The sequence below is a fragment of the Heliconius melpomene genome, chromosome 21 (genome assembly GCF_056956725.1).
Source record: "Heliconius melpomene rosina isolate 202511_hmr_F chromosome 21, ASM5695672v1, whole genome shotgun sequence".
Taxonomy (NCBI): Eukaryota; Metazoa; Arthropoda; class Insecta; order Lepidoptera; family Nymphalidae; genus Heliconius; species Heliconius melpomene.
In genome coordinates this window covers 9,362,448-9,383,545 of record NC_140409.1, presented here as the reverse complement: position 1 = coordinate 9,383,545, position 21,098 = coordinate 9,362,448, and the positions used below count along the sequence as shown (strand labels likewise).

Sequence of the window (21,098 nt, the reverse complement as noted above, 5' to 3'; positions counted from 1 at the left end):
TATCAAAAGAGTCGAATTAACTGGTGAATATTATTAATAATATAATATTGGTAGTCTTTCTGTTATATTATTAATCTACATACGACACGTGATTCGTGAAAATATTACAAGATTTATGATTAAAGCAAAATATTCGTTTTTACTGGGAAATAGTTACTATAAAAACAATTTGTGTACTCTTACAGTTTTCGTCGCATATATAAGTTTTTTTTTTAATTATTAAAAAATATTAATGAAACTGCACTTCCTAGTACTACCACCATAGAAATATCAGCACTCCGATATCATAGACTGGACTGGGTTAATTATATTAAAAAAAAAATAAAAGAGGTCGAGGTCAGTCAAGGATGGATGCACGTGTCCCCGCATAAATGGAACACGCAAGCTGTAGAACTCTTGCATCGACCTCGTGGTACGCCACGCATCGACACCACTCCCATGACCATTACTGGTTACACGCGAAACCATCCAAACGGTATATTTACATGCGAACTAATTAATATTCACAAATAATTATAATTGTATATAATAAATCTGGTGACAATCTTATATATAATAAAACAGTAAAAATATTTTGTCTGTACGTACATTTAGTATTTTTGACTGAAATAGATGAAAACGGAAGAATAATAGAAAGCAAAAATATATATATTTTTAATTTCTTGTCGGTCTATCTGTCTGTCTGTATGTATGATCACGTTTATCTCCGAAAGTACTGAACCGATTTACATAAAACTATCGTCAATTGCTTTGTTTTAACTCTGCAAAACATTTAAGTTAGTTTCATCAAAATCGGCTCATTAAAAAAAGTTATCGAAATTTGAATAAATGAGCATTAGTTTGCCTACCCATGCAACATTATTCTTAAAATAATAACGTTATTAGATCGTAAAATAGATCCAGATGATGAAAATAAATAATTGTATAGTACAAGCGGCCAAAACCGCGAGCAGATCGCTAGTCCATATCTACATATATTATAAATTCGAAAGAAACTCTGTCTGTCTGTCTGTCTGTCTTTTACGCCAAACCGCTAATTTAATTGTAATAAAATACTCATATAGAGATACTTGAGGGTATCGGGATGAACATAGGATACTTTTTTTCTCATATTTGTAATATTTTCGATTTATTCCGCCATGTTAATAACAACCGTCGCTATGCGACCGTCGCTAAGCAACGATTTGCAAAGTTTGTTGTTAGAAAACGTCACCCAAAATGAGCGTGCTTAACGCATCTCTCTAATGAAAACTGAAAATAATTTCATAAATATATTTAATAAATATTCATATAGTTCAAGCGGGCGTAGCCGCGTACGGGTCCACAAGTTATTATATAAAGCAAAATTTAATTTCCGCGAGAATCAGTAATTTCTTTCCAAAACTATCATATTAGTAAATTAATTAATAAATTAAGTTATTTCAATATAAGCAATCCTTAGTTATAAACGAATAAGTGCAAGTTAACACGATTTCCGCGGAAAACATTACCGCTCTAAAGTAGGATACCGTCCATTACACGGATGATGAGGTTAGACATCTGTGTCACCCAATCAGGTCTAATTAAGTTTATTACAAATGCACCGTCCTCATGGTATTCTCGTTCGCGCCAACATATAATATGTCACATTATATATTACATATTATATGTAATTACATAATATATGACTATAGTAAATTACTTCTGAATATATGATTAGAAATGATGAAATGTTTTGTTGTTATTACATCTATGTTAATAATGAATGTTTCTTTGAAGTTTTTATAATATTACTAGCGGCCCGCCCGCGGCTTCGCCTGCGTGAACTGCGTCATTATTAATTTCTGTCTCCATGAGTACCTACGTCCTAAAAGTGACCACTATGCAAACTTTGAGACTCTTAGCATTTGTAGTAACGAAGTTTTATACAAACTTTTAATCCCAAAAACAACCCCTTAGAAGTCGAATATTGCAAATTCCCGTCTTAGCGAGCACCTACGTCCTATAAATAACTCCTATGCAAAATTTGAGATTCCCAGCACATGTAGTTTCTGAGATTTCGTGATGAGTGAGTGACCTTTCGATTTTATATATATAGATTAAATAATAAGTAGATATATAGAATTAATTCTTATTTTTTTATTATTATTATGTATTTTTTTATAAATTAATTTATTCTGTTTGTTTCAGTGGGGACGCCGAATACATCACCACAAACTACAACATGCGTAACAACGTGAAGTGAGTAATATTAAATATTTATGTTCAATTCTTCTTCATGTCGAACCTTACTTAATATAGTAAATTCTTCTTCTTTTCTACCATAAAGAACATCGATTTCTCAGTCCCGATAGTATTTTTAAAATTTCGTTGAGGCCGTCGTAGTGCACACTGTGCGCTGTAACGCGGTTGTGTATTCGATCCCTCGAGGAAGTGATATATTTATTTACGTTTATATTTCCATTTCTTCACTCTGGTGTCGAGGCAAAAGCGCGGCGTAGAGTTCTGCCACTCAACACGCAATGCCTACAGAATTCGGCAGAAAGTGGGGAACGAAGTGTCTTAACACTAGGTTCCCTCTGCCTATCCTGCTGTATGCGGGATACAGTGTGAAGCTGAAAAAAAAATCCTTCTGTCGAAGTTTATTTAGAACATTTTTAACATAGCGGTATTTGAACTCGCTCATCTTTGAAACTCTCCAACCCTCTGACTACTATGCCATACGTTCTCATCAAGCTAATTGTATATCGAAATTCTTATACTGTTGTTACAAGTTATTTATATTGTTAGTATCTCTGTAGGTGTATTTTTACAAATTTCTGTTACCCAAAGATATACGCTTGCTACAACTAATTTAAGTATAAGAATCTCAATGTAGCTTAACAAGAACGTATGGCTTAGTGGTCAGAGAGCTTGAACGGTTTCCAAAAGGCGCGGGTTCAACTCCCGCTAAGTGTGTAATGGCACTTGAAAAAAAAATATAAAAGATTCAAAAATAGTTTTTAAACAATTAAGCAATATCGAATAAATGTTTTTTTTTTTTCGGAGCAATCGGCTCCGTCGTACTTTTACGTTGTTACTTATTCAAATGAGTCCTTTATATTTATTTATGTGAAGTTTATAAAAGAACGTGAGTTCTACTAATTTTGTCTTATCTTATCAATGAATGTATGAAGCCAATAGAGCTATTTCAAGATACATACTGTACTATTTTAAACTTAGTTATGAGTATATATTATGAGTGTACATCATTTCTATTTTCTTCGGCTTAATCGAAAAATAAATTGAATGTATTCATATGATAATGCAATTTTTAATAAAAAACATAAAGAAAAATAAGACCATAGTATGGAAAACTCGTAATTGTTAATGTTTTTTGTAATTATTCAAAGCATTTGTTATTTATCTTAAACCTTAAACAATAATTAAACATTAGAACGCTAAATATATAGAAAACTCTCCGAAATAAGAAACTACTACTATGTAGTAGTAGGTATTTATTTTAAAATAAAAATATATTGTGATTTAAATATTTCAGTAAATAAATTTAAAATATTTTTTGGTAAGAGTCGAGTGAAATTGAGATACACTAAAGAACATTAAAAAATATAATCATTTCTTCTAAATAACATTCCTAAATAAACATATTTTTTTATTATTTATTCGATTCACCAATAATTATTACATCATAGAACAAAAACTATTGAATAGTACAAATCCAAAACTTGGCGTACCATATACCTACTATATATTAATATAATATAATTATTTTCTATAATAAACATTCAGAAAAAAAAATACAGTCGAATTGATAACCTCCTTCTCTTACAGAAGTCGGTTAAAAACAGGGGCGACCGCATGGTAGTCCTTATTTTAATTTTAAAACTGAAGAGAGATACAAATAGCTCGTCTACAGCCTTCAAGTATCCGAGTCACTTATTTGAGCCACGAGCCGCCCCCAATCTTTATTAACTCAATAAGTATCATCTAAAGTAATATAATTTGCATTTAGATCACTCGCAAACCGTAAAGATTGCCTTCTTAAGCGTATTTCGCAATTTAATATTTATCGTCTATAATTATTTATATTTAGATCTCCAATTTTTATTAATATTTCAATTGAAATTGGTTATTAAGATTTGAAAACAATATATTTGCTGTGGTCGACTGGTTGTCGGTTTTTTATACGTATAAAAACGACTTTTATTTTTTATATTTTTTGTTGACCGCCCAATAAGTGTATTTACCTATCATTTATATATTTATATTTCAAACACATAAATATTCTTTATCATGGGATTTCAATCCCCTGACATGTCAACTGCCCACGGCAACTATTAGTATGACGGGGCTAAGATTAGTATTATATATAAAAGTTCTTCTCTTAGAAGAGAGAGAGAGAGTGAGAAGAATTCGAGAATGATTAGAGTAGTCCGATTTTGTTGCTAGTTTTGTTCATAGCTGTATGTAGTCATTTACACATAGGTACTTTGCTGTTTTTGCAAATGAGAAAAACTTAATTTCCTGATTTCCTTGAACCCGTTACTACCAACCGCTTATGTCATACACACACTTTATGGTGTTTTTGAATATAATATAATTAAGCCGTACCTAAATAATAAAATCAATATCATGAAACAATAATAAAAATATATATTGTGAATGTGGATATGGTAGATATGTAAAGTAAGTAAGTTTATAAGAATATAGTGCACATTTGATTTTTCATGTTTCCCAAGATGCTAACGAAATTATACAAGAAAACTAAACATATGTAATAAAGTAACTATATGTCGTCCACCACTATTACCACCCACCGCCGTATACTAGCTTTATGTATTAAAAATTATTTTTATTATTTGACAAAAAATCATCGATGTTAATACTGAAAACCGGTCTTAAATCGACCTAACATAATGGTTATTCCATTATTTTATTCCATACTTAAAAGAAAAAGAAGTTATTCAAACTTGTATAAGAAAATCACAAAAAATGCTGGTTAACTCTTAGTTGTATTCCACTTTAATTCATGCAGTGATCACGGTGCATAGAGCATAAATGGAATATGTGCAACTTACTTATGCATTCTTATAATTTTAAAATATAATTAAAAACTAAGCGAAAAATATATGAATTTAAAATAAATAGTCCATACTTATTTGTATACACGAACAACGTATTGAGATTAGTGTAACGTAGTAAACACTTTTGTGTTCGCGCGACTTGCCTTGAGAACTATACCGCTGTCATAAACTGGTTAGAATACATTTGCATAGTATAACTATAAATTGTATTGTTTACTACAGGGTCAGTCAACTCTTATATAACTGCTTTGCTAACGGTAGTACCGGATAAGTGAATCCTGCACCCGTGCCGTTATATCGATGTATATTAAATTATGTTTATCATCCATCCATCCATCAGCCTTTCAACGACAACTGCTAGACATAGGCCTCCCCTAATTCTATGTTATTCTTTATTATTATTCTTTGTTGTTTCTATGTTTATATATTAAATATAACTAAATAACATATAACCTTCGGGATTTCCAGCGAATACCATCCATTCACATACTCATGTTGACTCAGAGGCTTAAAATTCTTCAAACATTTTGTATCATGCGGTCAAAATCTTCTAATATCATTTTCGTGCTATGCTAATTTGTTTAATATATGTATATTGTAAAGGAAAAACAAGTGACCAAATCAATTGAACCTGAAGGTATCAAATTCATTCGACGCAGTCGTAGCGCAGAGGCACAAGCGTGCAACTGTAAATGTTATAGATGGGTTCGATACCCACTTGGCGAAATTTAATATTTAATATTATTTCTTCACTCTGATAACGAGGTAGAGCGCAGGACTAGCACCTCCAGGATTCGATGGAAAATGGAGAACGGAATGTCAAATTGAATGAACGGAAAATTGTGATGTAAAGTTATGTGTAGAAGTAGTTTGTGGATCAAATAGAAATTATAATATAAAAATAAATAAATCTTAATATACTACGAGTAACGTAGGTATATGTATATTCTATTTGACATTGACCGTTCGCTTTGAAAAAAGTGTGTCTAAACATGTTAAAACTCGTTTGCTACCGAAGGTTATTATATCTAAAGCTTTTATCTCGTGGCATCGTCCTGTGCTTCTTGTTATCTTTGAATTTTATTTATATGTTTAATTCAAAATTAAACATATAATTTTATTTATATTAATTATTGCGATGTTGAGTTTCGCCACTTCCGGAGAAGAATTCGTAGGAAAGTAGGGGACGGTGTGTTTAATGGGAGCGGAGTGTCTTATCACTAGGTTCCCAGGTTCCTTCTGCCTACCCTGTACCTACGTGCGGGACATCGCGTGGTGCTATAAATAAAATAAAGTTATAAGCTTGTAGTTTGCAATCGACTACAATTATTACATATTGATATCGTGTAAACCAGTGAGAATCCTACCATCCTACTATAATATTATAAATGTGAAACTTTGTGAGGATGGATGTTTGCTATTATGCAAAAATTACCCGATTTTGATGAAACTTTACAATAATATAGCCTATACATCAGAATAACACACAGGCTACAATTTATATAAAGAATTTGTATAATTCTCCTGTACAAAAAAAAGTTTAGCCGCGTTTATCTCGTCTATCTCGTTTATCTCGTAAGATTTAACCAGTGTAGGCGTAGTTACATCGCTGGGTAGCAACTTTCATATAAACCTTTATATATCGTTATTTTAAATGCCTGCAATCCGTTTTCTCGCGATAAAAAGTAGCCTATACATTATAATATTCTTTTCCAAGAACAACTCTATATCTGTACCAAATTTGAATAAATTTGTTCAGTGGTCTATTTATAAAAGCGTAAAAGACAGACAGACTTTCACATTCGCATTGATATATTGTAAACATAATAATTTATGTAGCTATTGTCGCGTAAAGGAACATCTAGCTATGAACGTGCTGTTTGCGGGGTTTCTGTTCCATGCTCTGGTAAGACCGTAACTTAACACAAAATACCTGAAATTCGGGCGGAAAGTGGAGAATGGAGTCCCAATCTCGCTAAAATTTCTAGCATAGGAAAATATGTATCTAATTACAAAACTGTATAATTTGTTAAAAAAGTTCATTCACCTTCAACACGATGCGCGTAGGTCAGACCGGTCCGGGGATATATTTATTACACATATATAGTATGGTCGACAAGTTGTGATCCTAAAGTTAGCTATAGATGGCTACGGAGATTCGATTTTAAATTTTAATTTTCTTCTTGAGCGAAGAACTACTGAATACAAGGAACAACAGTTCAGAAAGCCTACTATCAAGGAGGCCACGGCTCGTCAGACGTACTATAATTGCTTGTGTTATATCAAAGTCGTTGATTTTAATATTTTTTTATTTATATATGATAATAAAGACATAGTGCCAGCCCTTCATGTACCTTGAAAATGGAAGACAGGAGTTAAAAGGTAGATGGTTAATATACTTAACTGCTTTTACAGTATAGTCGGATAAGATAACAATTTACCAGTATCCAGTGATAGAGTGCGTAAAATTAAAAATAATCTTATAGGTTTTTTTTTAAGCTTTGGGTAGTGTTTATTGCTAACATTTTAAAAATGTTTATTTTTGAACGATTTCTTTTTTAATATTGTTATTTTTTTGCCGCCCGAGAAAAAATAACACATAACTACTAAATACACGGAACAAAAGCTAAACAAAATATCAAATTGGCACCGATTTCAACAATAACGTATTTAAAATAATTTTAAAACAGTTCACACACTTATTGTTGACATAATTACTGTCAGCAAAAAATAATAATAATTTACATTAAAAAAAAACAGTCGAATTGATAACCTCCTTTTCTTACAGAAGTCGGTTAAAAATAATAGTATTGTAGGTGTTCAAGAAAAGTCTCCTATTTCATATTTGTATAAACATATTCAGCGAAATTAAAATAAACACTATAGTCTATACTTAGCTCGGTATTATCGCATTTTTCCCACATGACACATCAACGAATTCCTCAGTAAATGATATCTTGACGACGGTATGTAAATGATATCTTTAGATCCCATTGTTGGGCAAAGGCCTCCCTCCTTTTCTTCCACTCTGGTCTATTTTATTATGTTAATTAATATTTCAATCGGGAGTTAAGTGAGTTAAAATTATTTTATTAAAATATACCTACATGGATTGTTAATTCTTAAAAATATATATTTATTAGTACCTACGTTTCTATTCAACGAAAACAGCATTTCATTTAAAATATACATAAGAAGTTTTGTCTTGATAAGCGATAAAGTAATAATTCAGCCTTTACATACTATATCTGACCTGTGACTTGTGAGACTTGTAGCGGATGCAAGTGGACTTGTACGTCGATTATAATAAAATAAACACAATAATATAAGGGTTTCTTTTGCCGGAACATAATTTCAACTTTTGTAGATAGATTATTTATTTTCATTAGTTTTTTATTAGTCAGGAGTCATACATAGTATGTAATTAATACACAAAAATAATTAAAAGCATAAGTTAAATAAATGAAATTATAAAAAAAACAATATATTTTTATATTTACTGGAATGAGGCATGAGGACCCCCCGAAGGGCATGTATGAAGAGGTTGATGATAGTGGACGAGGCGAAAGAGGTAGTGTAGAGACCGTAGCGTTTGGCGCTCCGTTCTCTCTGACTACCCCGCTAGGGATAAAACGTGAAGCTATGTATGTATGTATTTATGTATAAAAAAAAATATTGAATTTATATATAAAGAATTATTTAAAAATAGGCGAAACTAATTAATAAATGTACCTAGCAGTATTTAGGGAGATTACAACTTACATATTTTAAGCACTGTGATTGTAAATCCAACAGTTTGTAGATTCGATGCCCACTCGAGGAAAGATATATTTCATATTTTCTTCGCTCTGATGTCTATCTGGTGTCGAGGCAAAGCGCGGCGTTAAGTTCAGAGTTCAGATATAGGCGGAAAGTGGGGACCGAAATGTACTGTACTGTACATACTGGGTCTATGACCCTTTCAGTTACGCTTTTATTATATGTACTTGTAGAATTATAACATTTAGATAACACAAACTATATCAGCGTACCTATATGAACAAAAGTGTGCGTCTTTACATTAATTATGACTTAAAAAGAAGATAAATACCTTACTTTTTAACATCACAGTATGTTTGTGACGACTTTTATTGAAAATCAATTATAATTTTTAAGCCGCTTTGCGCGAGATACTGAAATAAGTTTCCTTTAAGAATCCATAAGAAGGGATCTGGCTTCCCCGGGGCTCCCTTCGTTTAACACCAAGGAAAATTGCGGCCAAGTAAATTGGGTTAGCAAAACAAATTGAAAATTTCGTAGCAATTTTCTCCTTCAAAGAATAACCACTTAGAATTTTCCACTTCCCTACAAAAACAATGTGTGTCAATTACAATAGTCGCTAATTACAATATTAGCAGAGTATTCGGATAGTGTAGAAATATATCCTCAATTTAGACTTCTCCGTCCGTATGTCACGGCCACTTCATTCCGTAGCTGTTAGGACCACATAGTTCAAATTTGGTTGATAAGTTACCTAACTTTCTTAAATTGTCTATTCTGTGTCTTTTCTGTGAACCGATTTCCGATTTTTATACGAAAATAAAATAATAAGGGAATGCTTTTCTTTTATGGCACTGAAACTAAGCTAAAATTTCTTTTTCTAAACTTTAAGTGCAGTATAGATAATATTAGATATTTAAAAATGATGTTAATGTTCAACACAACAACTACTTTTTTCGAACCCCAACAATTTTTACACAAAAAAAATATTATAAATCCATAATCTAAGTTCTCTACAACAGAAAATTTTCATTGGCGAGTCTGAGTCGCACTTGGCCACTTTCAATTTTCTGGTCTTCAATTCTCATCCGTCTGCATAGTCCCGCGATGGTGATGAGAGCCACTCAAAGTATCTTTTGTTAAGTTAACTAATAATTTTTGTGATGTTATACAAATATATTATAGACGTTATAAGTATACTCGTATAGTACATCTTCCATCTATATATATAAAATCGAAAGGTCACTCACTCATCACGAAATCTCAGAAACGACATGTGCTAGGAATCTCAAATTTTGCATAGGAGTTACTTATAGGACGTAGGTGCTCGCTAAGACGGGAATTTGCAATATTCGATTTCTGAGGAGTTGTTTTTGGGGTCGAAAGTTTGTATGAAACTTCGTTACTACAAATGCTAGGAGTTTCAAATTATGCATAGACGTCACTAGGACGTAGTCATGGAAACAGAAATTAATAATAACATAGTTCACGCGGGTGAAACCGCGAGCGGGCCGCTAGTATCTTATAATTATTGTGTTTTACAGGCCGTCCTTTTGGGCGCAAAGAACAAGAATGGAAAAGAGGTTACTGCTGGCCGTTGGTGTCATTTCGGTGATCGCAGTTGCTTTCCTCGCGGCTTTCCTTGCCACTGTGCTAGTCAAGACATCAGCTGATATAAATGGTAAGCGGAATTTAGAAATTATTTTATCAATTAGGGCCCAATATTTTTTTCCTTTATTGTAAACCTCAATTAATTATAATGTTAATATAAACAGAATTAAAATATTATATGTGGGAACAGATTTAAAATAGTCATAATAAACAATTTTATCTTATTAGTATTATTCCCTTTTCATAGATTATGTTTTATATTTTTTTCCGTAAGCTTCTTGTGTTGCACAAATTTAAAACACGAAACAGTATTTTATTTTTTTCCATGACATTGTACCTATATTCATAAATATATGTAAATACATAAGTTCTTCATGGTCGACCACCATTGTGTACCTCCTCCGTATAGAAACATTTTATATGTAGGTATGTAAGTAGTTACTCGAGTTACTTTTTTTAAGAATCTTTCGAACTTTAAAAAAGTAACTCGATTAATAAATCGTATACAAGGATAAAATCTTGCAAATAAACATAGTATCTTATATGTAAGTAAGTGATAGAGATTGAAATATATCAAACAGGTCTCTTTTTAAAAGCTTTTATTTAACTTGCAATGTATGTATGTGGGTTCGGGTGAAATCTTAGAGCTCAATTTTGAAGTAGATATCGTCAACCGATTGAGCTGAAATTTTGTATACACGTTTACTTTAGATGACAATGCACGATAAAATATGTGACGTCATTCTAAATGTAATATGGCGGACCGTGCAATATGGCGGGATGGTTTTTTTTAAAGTACTTCTACAATATGGGTATCAAATGAAAGGACTCGTTGAGAGCAACTCGAAAAATAATGTGACGTCACTCTAAATCCCATAAGAAGGATATTGAAGATAGCCGAGTATCTATTTGGTCTACTTCTACAATGTAGATATTAAATGAAATGGGTCGTTGACCGTAACTCTAAAAATAATGTGACATTATACTAAATCCAATATGGCGGAACATCTAAGATGGCGGAATAGTTATTATTTATGCACTTCTGCAATATGGGTATTAAATGAAAGATCTTGCCGAGAACAATTAGAAAAATAATGTGACATCACTTGAAATCCAATAGAATTGACACGATTGAAGTTTTTTGTGCTTTCATATAGTGAAAGGTATGTTCGTACGATTGAGCTGAAATTTTGTATACACGTTTGGTTTGGATGACAATACACGATAAGGTTCGTGACTTTATTCTAAATACAATATGGCGGCCCATCCAGGATGGCGGAATAGTTATATTTCATGAATTTCTATAATATGGGTATCAAATGAAAGGGCTTTTTGAGAGTAACTGGAAAAATAGTGTAACCTCATTCTAAATCCAATATAGCGAATCATCCAAAGTAATAAAATAGTTATTTTTGATGCACTTATACATTACGGGTATCAAATGAAAGGGCTTCTTAAGAGCAACTTGAAAAATGATGTGACGTCATTCTAATTCTAATAAGGCGGATCATCCAAGATGGCGGAATAGTTATATTTAATGCACTTCTATAATATGGGTATCAAATGAAAGGGCATCTTAAGAGCAATTTGGGAAATAATGTGACATCATTCTAAATCCAATATGGGGGACCATCTAAGATGAACGAATAGTTATTATTTTTGCAATTCTGCAATATGGATATCAAATGAAAGGGCTTGCCGAGAATAATTAGAAAAATAATATGACATCTAGTGTGAGAAACCTTCTTCCTCCTGGCATTAATCCCGGCTATTGCCAGGGTCTGCCTTCCTACTCAACCTACTCCACTTTGCGCTGTCTTTTAAGTCCTCGGTGGTTAGATCATTGGCTCTCATATCCGGCATCACGACATCCAACCTGCGCTTCCTTGGGCGTCCAGGTCTCACTCCAGGAACTGATATAGCAAGGCACTTGCATCCAACATAGTTCTTAGACCGGCGCGTAACGTGGCCAAACCATCTCAGGCGGCGCTCTTGGAGCTTATCCGCTACGTCACGGACCCCAAGACTACCTCGAACGAATGTGTTGCGTATGCGGTCAGACCGCGTTACGCCGCACATCCATCTCAGCATCTTCATTTCCGTGACGTGAAGCTCCTGAGTGTGCCGAGATAGTGCTGGCCAACATTCGCTGCCGTATAAAAGAACCGGTCGTATGATGCTTTTGTATATCAGTCCCTTGAGCTTGGTGGTTTTCTTCGGTCACAGACCACACCAGTGACCTCCCGCCATTTGGCCCAGGCAGCACTTATCCGGCCATGGACATCGTGATCGATGCCTCCAGACTCGTGCATAACGGATCCAAGGTACCTGAACTTTTCTGACTTAACGGCTGGCTCAGGACCTATAAGGATCGTGCTCAAGTACGGGCTCCCGCAAGCCATGTACTCGGTCTTCGACACATTTAGTTTAAGACTGCCGCTCTCAAGCGTACCCTTCCAGAGGTTCACTTTACGCTCCAGTGTCAGTCGGTTCTCGTCAATGAGTGCTATGTCGTCGGCATACATCATCAGCCATGGAGGCTGCACTACACTGAATAAGAACGGACTAAGAGTCGAGCCCTGGTGAACCCCCACTGTAATCGGGAAGGGTCTAGTGTCGCCAACAGCATTCCTAACCATAGAAGCGGAATCGTGGTACATGTCTCTAGTGTGAGAAACTCAGCCAGTGGTAACTAAAAAGTAAAAAATAAATTATAAGCAAAAAATCATTTTTAGAAAAAGCTTTTATTTAAACGCTTTAAAAAGGAGAAAATAAAATTTGTCTTTTAAATTTTAACTATCAACTCATAACCTCATAGTATACAATTTATATGATTATAAAAGCTTGTCGCGTTAATCAATATTTAATTAAATTGAAACTTTAAAAATTAAAACTTAGCAGATTTTACATAATTAAATGAGTACTAGTTTAGTTACACAAGTAAATCGCGCGACAAGCTTTTATGATCATATAAATTGTATACTATGAGGTTATGAGTTGATAGTTAAAATTTAAAAGACAAATTTTATTTTCTCCTTTTTAAAGCGTTTAAATAAAAGCTTTTTCTAAAAATGATTTTTTGCTTATAATTTATTAAATTGAAACTTTAAAAATTAAAACTTAGCAGATTTTACATAATTAAATGAGTACTAGTTTAGTTACACAAGTAAATCGCGCGACAAGCTTTTATGATCATATAAATTGTGTACAATGAGGTTATGAGTTGATAGTTAAAATTTAAAAGACAAATTTTATTTTCTCCTTTTTAAAGCGTTTAAATAAAAGCTTTTTCTAAAAATGATTTTTTGCTTATAATTTATTGGTATGTCACACAAACAATATCAATTTCCTAAAATTTATCACCATATTAATTCGATTGAGGTATTTGTTCTTCCTTTTTTAAATTGTTCTTACTTTTCTTATTTGCTTAAATAAAGTCTAAGAAAAACAATATTATATGCATAAATACGTCATTAGTAATAAAAGAGTAATTGTTGAAAACAATAGTATATAATAACTGTGCATAATAAGGATATCTGGTACAACAACGAGGAGGTAGCCTTTAGTTACATTATGGATTTAGGACACAACGGACTTGTATTCAAATTTTTGAGTCAAAATACATAAGAAAAAAGAAAAACATCTTTGTTTTTTTAATAACATTTTAACATGTATATCTGTGGCTCGGTGCCAATAACCAATATGGGAGATTTACAAAAAAAGTAGGTACCACTTATCGATACAGTCGAACAATAGAATCCTTCCACGTGATAGTCGTTAAGGTATAAGATTATTTACGTCGTCGTTTGTATTATTGTTGATAATATAACATACATTTTAAAATTCCATGAATTTGGTTTTACTAGTTAAAATTGTTTTAATTGTATTTTTGTATAGTTCAAAGAATATCAATAATTACTCGTAAATAAATAAGTAATAAATTCTTCCTCAAATCGTTTGACGTGCACAAACAACGATAGTGGTTAAATATTCAATCAATTAAACAGCTTCGTGACTCCTATGAGATGCGCATGTTTTTTCTACTTTGTCGTCCTCATTATTATTATTATCGTACTAAAGCGCAATAGCTAATAATTATTATTTACTTAATTAACATGTAACTTACAGAAATGCAATAATTTTATTGATAATTATTTATAAATTTTATCACCTTCATCTGACAAGTTATCCTTGTAAACATATGTATTCGTCCATTTTTATTTATATTTGCTAGACAATGAAAAGAATTAAACCATAAATAATAACAGTAAAAAGCAGCATTTATTTACATGAAACAATCAAATAATCAACCTTACTTGGAGTTTGGCTTAAAAGCGGAACATTGTAGAGCTAGCCTAGCCCGATCGAAGGCCGCAAGCCGAGGTTCGAGTCCCGCAGGGGACGCTCTTGCCGCCATCGGCTCCTCTCAAGAATCCACGTAGTGTTTACAATTTCTCAGGGACAGAATGCCATCTTCCCTTAGATCAAGGCTAGAAGCCGACAAGGCAGTATAAACTTCATGTTCGAAAAAAATTGCAGAACTGCAACTGATAATAACATAAGCGCTCATCTGAATCGATGATGCACCTTTCAACAATGCTTACGTATAAAACTTTATAAAGATTTTTATTGTTCTGGAGTAAAAAATGTAATATCGAATGTTCCGTAACATGGTCCCACCGAATGGCGCAAATATTTTGTAAACTACCTGATCTTATTTAAATCTAGAACATTCAATATTAGATCACGTAGAATTTTGTAACGCGGTGTCGGCACGACCAGTGGTGATACTAATGAATTATACAATAAAAACCTAATGCAATACAACCTATTTTCAGTTACAATTGTATAAAATTATTCTTTAAAAACATGTTAGGGAACCTACACTTCGCTCTCTGTTTTACGTCCGATTTTCAAGACGTAAATTACAAGTATAATTTATTCTTGAAGTCGGTCAGTTAAGTCATTGTATCCACAGTGATAATTTCATAAATAAATAAAGTTTAGTTTTTATACAATATACCTAATGCACGCGACAAAAACCATTCGTTGTATAATTTAGTACGTTTTTTCATTTTTAGAAGGAAAAAGGTTTCATATATTATTGCCAAGTTCAAAATATAAATTGAGGTCAATACCAACCGGTTAGTAGGTGACACGCGAAATTTTTCCTTTAAATAAAATCTACTTGTTTATAGCTTCACGCTTTATCCCGCACACAGCAGGGTAAGCAGAGGCAACCTAGTGTTGAGACACTCCGTTCCCCACTTTCTGCTGAATTTTGGAGGTCAACTCGACACCAGAGCGAAGAAATGAAAATATAAACGTAAATAAATATTTCACTTCCTCGAGTGGGGATCGAACCCATAACCGTCGCGTTACAGTCACACCCTTGTGCCGATGCACCATGACGGCCTCAATGACCTCAACGGCTTCTTAAGTATTGCCAACTCTAGTTTAGTGTAACTGGAATAAAAAAAAACACACATATAGTAGGAAACATGTGGGCGGTACGATTTATCAACTGGTACAATATAGTACAGTCAACTCTCCTACCTACAAATATAGAGAGATGTGTGTTAATGGGTAGTATTGTATGAAGATTGAGTTTCAGTCATGGTCGATCGAGCTGAAAAATTAGTATTTTATGATAACTAACAATTTTTAATACTCTGCAAATTTCCCATATATTTTGAAATTATCATTGAAAATTTACGAAGTGTTTCAATAAAATAAATTTTGAACATTATAGTGTTGTGAAAGTGAAAAGATTTCATAAAATACCATACATACATCATCAGATATATTAAAGTATTTTTTAAATAAATTATGTAAAAGAAAGTATAAAAATTAATTACTATATGCTGAAGAGGATGGTGCAGTTGTTAAGTGCTATATGAAAACTAACTAGTAACTAACTACTCTTTTTTTATCATCGAAAGCATGTATTTAAATTCCTCCATGTCCATGCATAATAATTAGCACTCTAATATCGCTTGCTCGTATTGCCTGTGCTTTGAAACCATAGTGTTTGTCTTGTGTGTGTCTCACTCAGCTTGTCGTCCGCCTTCTAGACATGCCACAGACTAGCGAACTAAGACTTACCCCGTCCATGCCGCCAGCCGTCATCGCCAGGAGCGACAGCGACGCCAAGATATGCAACGTGCCTGGATGTATCCATACGGGTAAGGTTTCTTATTTGCTATTATTATAAGATCATTTAACAAAGACGAATGTTCGCATGAATACCTAATACAAATGGAATGAATTAACGAAATAAAAATTAAGCTTCATTAAAAAACTAGCTGCCCAAATGCGGCTTCGCCCGCTTTAACTTGTTGTTATTTTAGAATCAAATTATAGAGAATCTTTACATAATTGTAGCGTATATGCTTATATAATATATAAGCTGTTTTACTGTAAAGGTTTATTTAAATCCGTTGAGTAGTTTTAACAGAAAGTGGAATAAGTATCCTAAGTATCCTTCTTTCATGAGTAGGTACGATTAATATATTTTTTAGGTATTTATAGATAAATAGGATATATTGTACAAGAATCTCAAATATTTTATATTGAAAAACACATCTTAATTATATTCTATTGATAATATAATTTTAAACCTGACAATAACATTTATAAAATAATTGAAAGGAAGTTTGGAAGGTACTTATTGGAACCTATTGGAAGTTATTGGAACCTATTGGAAGTTAAGTTAACCAGCATAAGGTGTTTTTGCACATGACTATAAAATTATTATAATGAAATAAGCGTCATAACAACACTTCGTGGTATTAAGTATGTTAAAGCCAATATATTTTTCACAGAGAAACAAAGGTCCATTCTTTTAAGATATACAGTTACTGAGCTTGTCTCACGCCCTCGCCTCGTCACAATAGCTATTCTTACTTCTTGATGAGTAAATAAAATACATTTATGGGATATAAGAATATATGTGTTTTTGAAAAACGTTTTATTTATAAGTAAAAATATTAATATTTGTCAACGAAGTCAAAGAAGTTGATATTGAAAGAGAACACACAGCAGGGCAGGCAAAGCGAACATAGTGCTAAAACACTCCGTTTCCCATTCCTATCCGTTCCATATAATAATGTTAGTAAAATAATTACAGAAAAATGTATCGGCTGAAACATTCGTCTATTTATTAATTATCTTTTGTTAGCGTCAAAATTGCTCTCCAATATGGACGAAAAAGTGGATCCTTGTGACGATTTCTACGACTTTTCTTGTGGATCTTTCCTGAAAAACACGCGGATACCTGACGACAAGACTTCTGTGAATACCTTCTCTATCATCACCGACCAGTTACAAGAACAAATTCGTACACTTCTCGATGAGCCAATTGCTGAAGACGAACCTCGTCCTTTCGCACTCGCAAAGACGTTGTACCAAGCTTGTATGAATAGATGTAAGTAGATAATTTTTTTCTAACCAACCGAATGTGATTTTTCATTTATACACTACACATTGATTTTAGTTTTGCGAAATATACTTTTTTTTGTATATATTCGACTCTCCTATACCACAAAATAAATATCATACAAATAAAATTGGCACAAGTTTTGTTAATTCACAGGTACTTTTATAGTTATATATTGCATTACTTTTACAGAATGAAGTATACATTTCGAACTAGTAAATTGTAAACGCAAGTGAAAGTTAGCCAGTGACGTTCCTTCCGCAGCTTGCATAACATATTATGACATAAGTAATTTTGCGAACATTGTAATAAATGACTGTAGTATAGGAAAGAAATAGTTATTTATTTGTATTTACTATATTCAAGGAATTTATGCAAATTATATGAGTAACAACAATAAAATGTTTACCATTGATGTTATAAAAATAATTATAAATATATTTGTCAGCTGCCATAGAAAGTCGCGGTGTCAGGCCTCTGCTGGACATGTTGGAACGCCTAGGTGGATGGCCAGCGCTACAAGGCAGTTCATGGGACGAAGCTTCATTTTCCTGGGAAGAATCTGTATACCGCTTCCGCAGAGCTGGTTATTCCGTGGACTACTTCCTTGATTTTTCTATCAGCGTGGATGTAAAGAACTCTACTAAGCGTATTATAGATGTAAGAGCATTTTATTTCATTTTAAGATATCATTGATGATATATTTAATCTCAATTTATTGATTACATTACGTTGAATTTTAGAAACCTACTTGTTATACCTAAGTTATTGCATATGTCACAATAAACTATTATTATACATAAGCTCTGAGCCACATAGACTAGGGATGTGCTCTATTTTTTTTGCATTGCAAGTTGTAACTGGCGCCACAAATTTGTTTGATTTTGCGCTTGAACGTCTCTATCTATATTACGTTTTTTTTTATTATCTTATATATTATGTTTTAGTTGGACCAGGCCTCCCTTGGATTAAGTCGGGAATATTTGAACCGAGGATTCAGCGACAAATTAGTGCTCGCCTACTACGACTATATGGTGGACATCGCTACTCTCCTTGGTGCTGATCGTGCTCGAGCTGAAGTAGAACTCAAAGATTCTCTACAATTCGAAATGAAACTTGCCAATGTAAATATATTAACTTATTTGTTATTTATTAATTTCTTTTATCTCTGTCCAATTTGTATTACTATTGTATTTTGGGTGGCAAAACTCAAACCGTAGTTCCAAGCGTACACCAAGAAACGTTCAGGGTTCTGAAGAAATATTATCTGCCAAATGCTCCAAGATACTGGAATGTTTAAATATATTAATGTAAAATAAATAAATCTGTTAAAGTATTCAGAAATATTGAAAACAGTTTTTTAAGAACTAAATATAACATTGACACACTTATGAGCTCAATAGACCAAATCGACAAACTGGAGCATTATTTATTTGTAAATTTGACGTAACAGTAAGAACAATAAACCTGAAGGGGCCCCGCTCGCAAATATATCTTTTAATGTGTCCACAAAGAACTTTATTTACGGTCTGTTCTGACTTTTATGTTGGGTTAGACGAAATCGAAATTTCAAACGAGTGAAATATTCTACATACAAATAAATATGATTCACAAAACTATGAGACGTTCCACTTTTACGCTTAAAGTAAGTGCTGTTACTATTAATCTCTCTTTTGTCTAAAAAGACACTTTTTTTATAATAAGAGTGCGTACTCGTATGTCATAGCGACAGACCTGGCCAGGGGATAGGGCCATTGCTTATTTTTTTTACAATAACGTTTGTCGAAATAATTAAGAACAGTTAAAAGGTATTTCCAAAAAAATAAAAACTATAATATTTTCAATTACTTCTGAAAGAACGTAAATTCGACGTAAATACGTTGTCTGATAAAAGTTCCTCCAAGGTTCCCGTAGATTGGCTTAATTGTGCGGCGACGGTCGGCAATTGATGTGGCGTGCACTGAATCTTTGCCTCGATTCTTTTACGGCTTTGTGTGACTGACATATTTTACACACGTTACGTAAATAATTTTAGGTGATTGTTGCATAATTTTACTACTATGGTTTTTATGGATGCCGTATTTTCTATTTTCGCGTGACATCATATACTTAATTGATTTACTATTAATAAACGTGTTGATTGTAGTTTGTGATATTACTTCGATGTAATGTTCGAGGCCGTGGGTTCGATTCCCACTCGGGGGAACGAATTATTATTCATTAATATTTTCATTTCTACACTGTGATACCATGGCGAAAGCGAAAGTTCCGCCACTTAACACACAATGCCTCGATAACTCGGCGGAAGGTGAGGAATGGAGTGTTTTAACACTAAGTTTCCTCTGCCTATCCGGCTATATGCGGAATGTACGATTAGGAATATTTTGTACAACTGTATCAGGCTTTGCACACCGAAGAATTGTGATAGTTCAAATAAACCTTTTAAAATACTCATAACTTGGATTTCAGATATCTTTGCCGTTAGAAAAACGTCGTAATGCCACTAGTTTATACAACCCAATGACAATAGGAGAACTTCAACGTAAATTTCCAAGGTAAAATTACAGGCATTTTTTTTATATACAAAATAATTTCTTAAAGCATATTCACATTCGGGAAGATAATAATATAATTATTTATATTATAACATAGTAAAACAGCTTACTTTTTATACTAAGAAAAAGAAATAAAAGGAAAAATTATATTTAATTTATTTTTATTCCTTACTCTGATAAAACAGAGCATAGAAGCATGGTATTGAGTTAAGTCACTCAATTAGCGAGTTAAGAATGAAAGAAGAACTGTCTCGATACAATTTCTTTCTGCCTTCCTATACAGAATAAAGCATTAAACTGAATAAAAAGAAAATATTCATTCTAAAGTCGCTTTCATTCTATTCTATGTCTTTTTTTTTAATTAAAAAATAAAACTCTTAATTTACAGGATTCCATGGCTGGTTTACATAAATCGTCTATTATCACCTCACGTGCAAGTTGGATTGGATGAGATAACTATTGTCAATGTTCCCAAATATATTAGCGATCTCGAGGTAAATATTTTATTTACTTTTATATATGTAGACAGTCGAAATATATTTTTCTAATATCATATTATCTATCTATACTAATATAATAAAGCGGAAGAGTTTGTTTGTTTGTTTGTTTGTTTGTTTGAACGCTAAGATCTCTGGATCTACTGGTCTGATTTACATTGTTTTTGTTTTGTAT

At 32.8% G+C, this 21,098-nt stretch overlaps 1 protein-coding gene across 4 annotated transcripts in view; it reads left to right on the top strand.

Annotated features, from left to right (window-relative positions):
- The window catches only part of Nep2 (M13 family metallopeptidase neprilysin 2), a 44,075-nt gene that overhangs the window by 17,808 nt on the left and 5,169 nt on the right, over positions 1-21,098 (top strand). For 2 of the 4 annotated variants that reach the window (XM_085206393.1, XM_085206392.1), the window contains exons 3-10: positions 2,170-2,220; positions 10,367-10,503; positions 16,508-16,618; positions 17,614-17,859; positions 18,320-18,531; positions 18,819-18,995; positions 20,341-20,426; positions 20,815-20,920. In XM_085206393.1, coding sequence (XP_085062519.1) covers positions 2,170-2,220; positions 10,367-10,503; positions 16,508-16,618; positions 17,614-17,859; positions 18,320-18,531; positions 18,819-18,995; positions 20,341-20,426; positions 20,815-20,920 — 1,126 coding nt within the window. The remainder of the gene's footprint in view (positions 1-2,169; positions 2,221-10,366; positions 10,504-16,507; positions 16,619-17,613; positions 17,860-18,319; positions 18,532-18,818; positions 18,996-20,340; positions 20,427-20,814; positions 20,921-21,098) is intronic. The other 2 variants (XM_085206394.1, XM_085206395.1) reach the window with 2 other exon arrangements.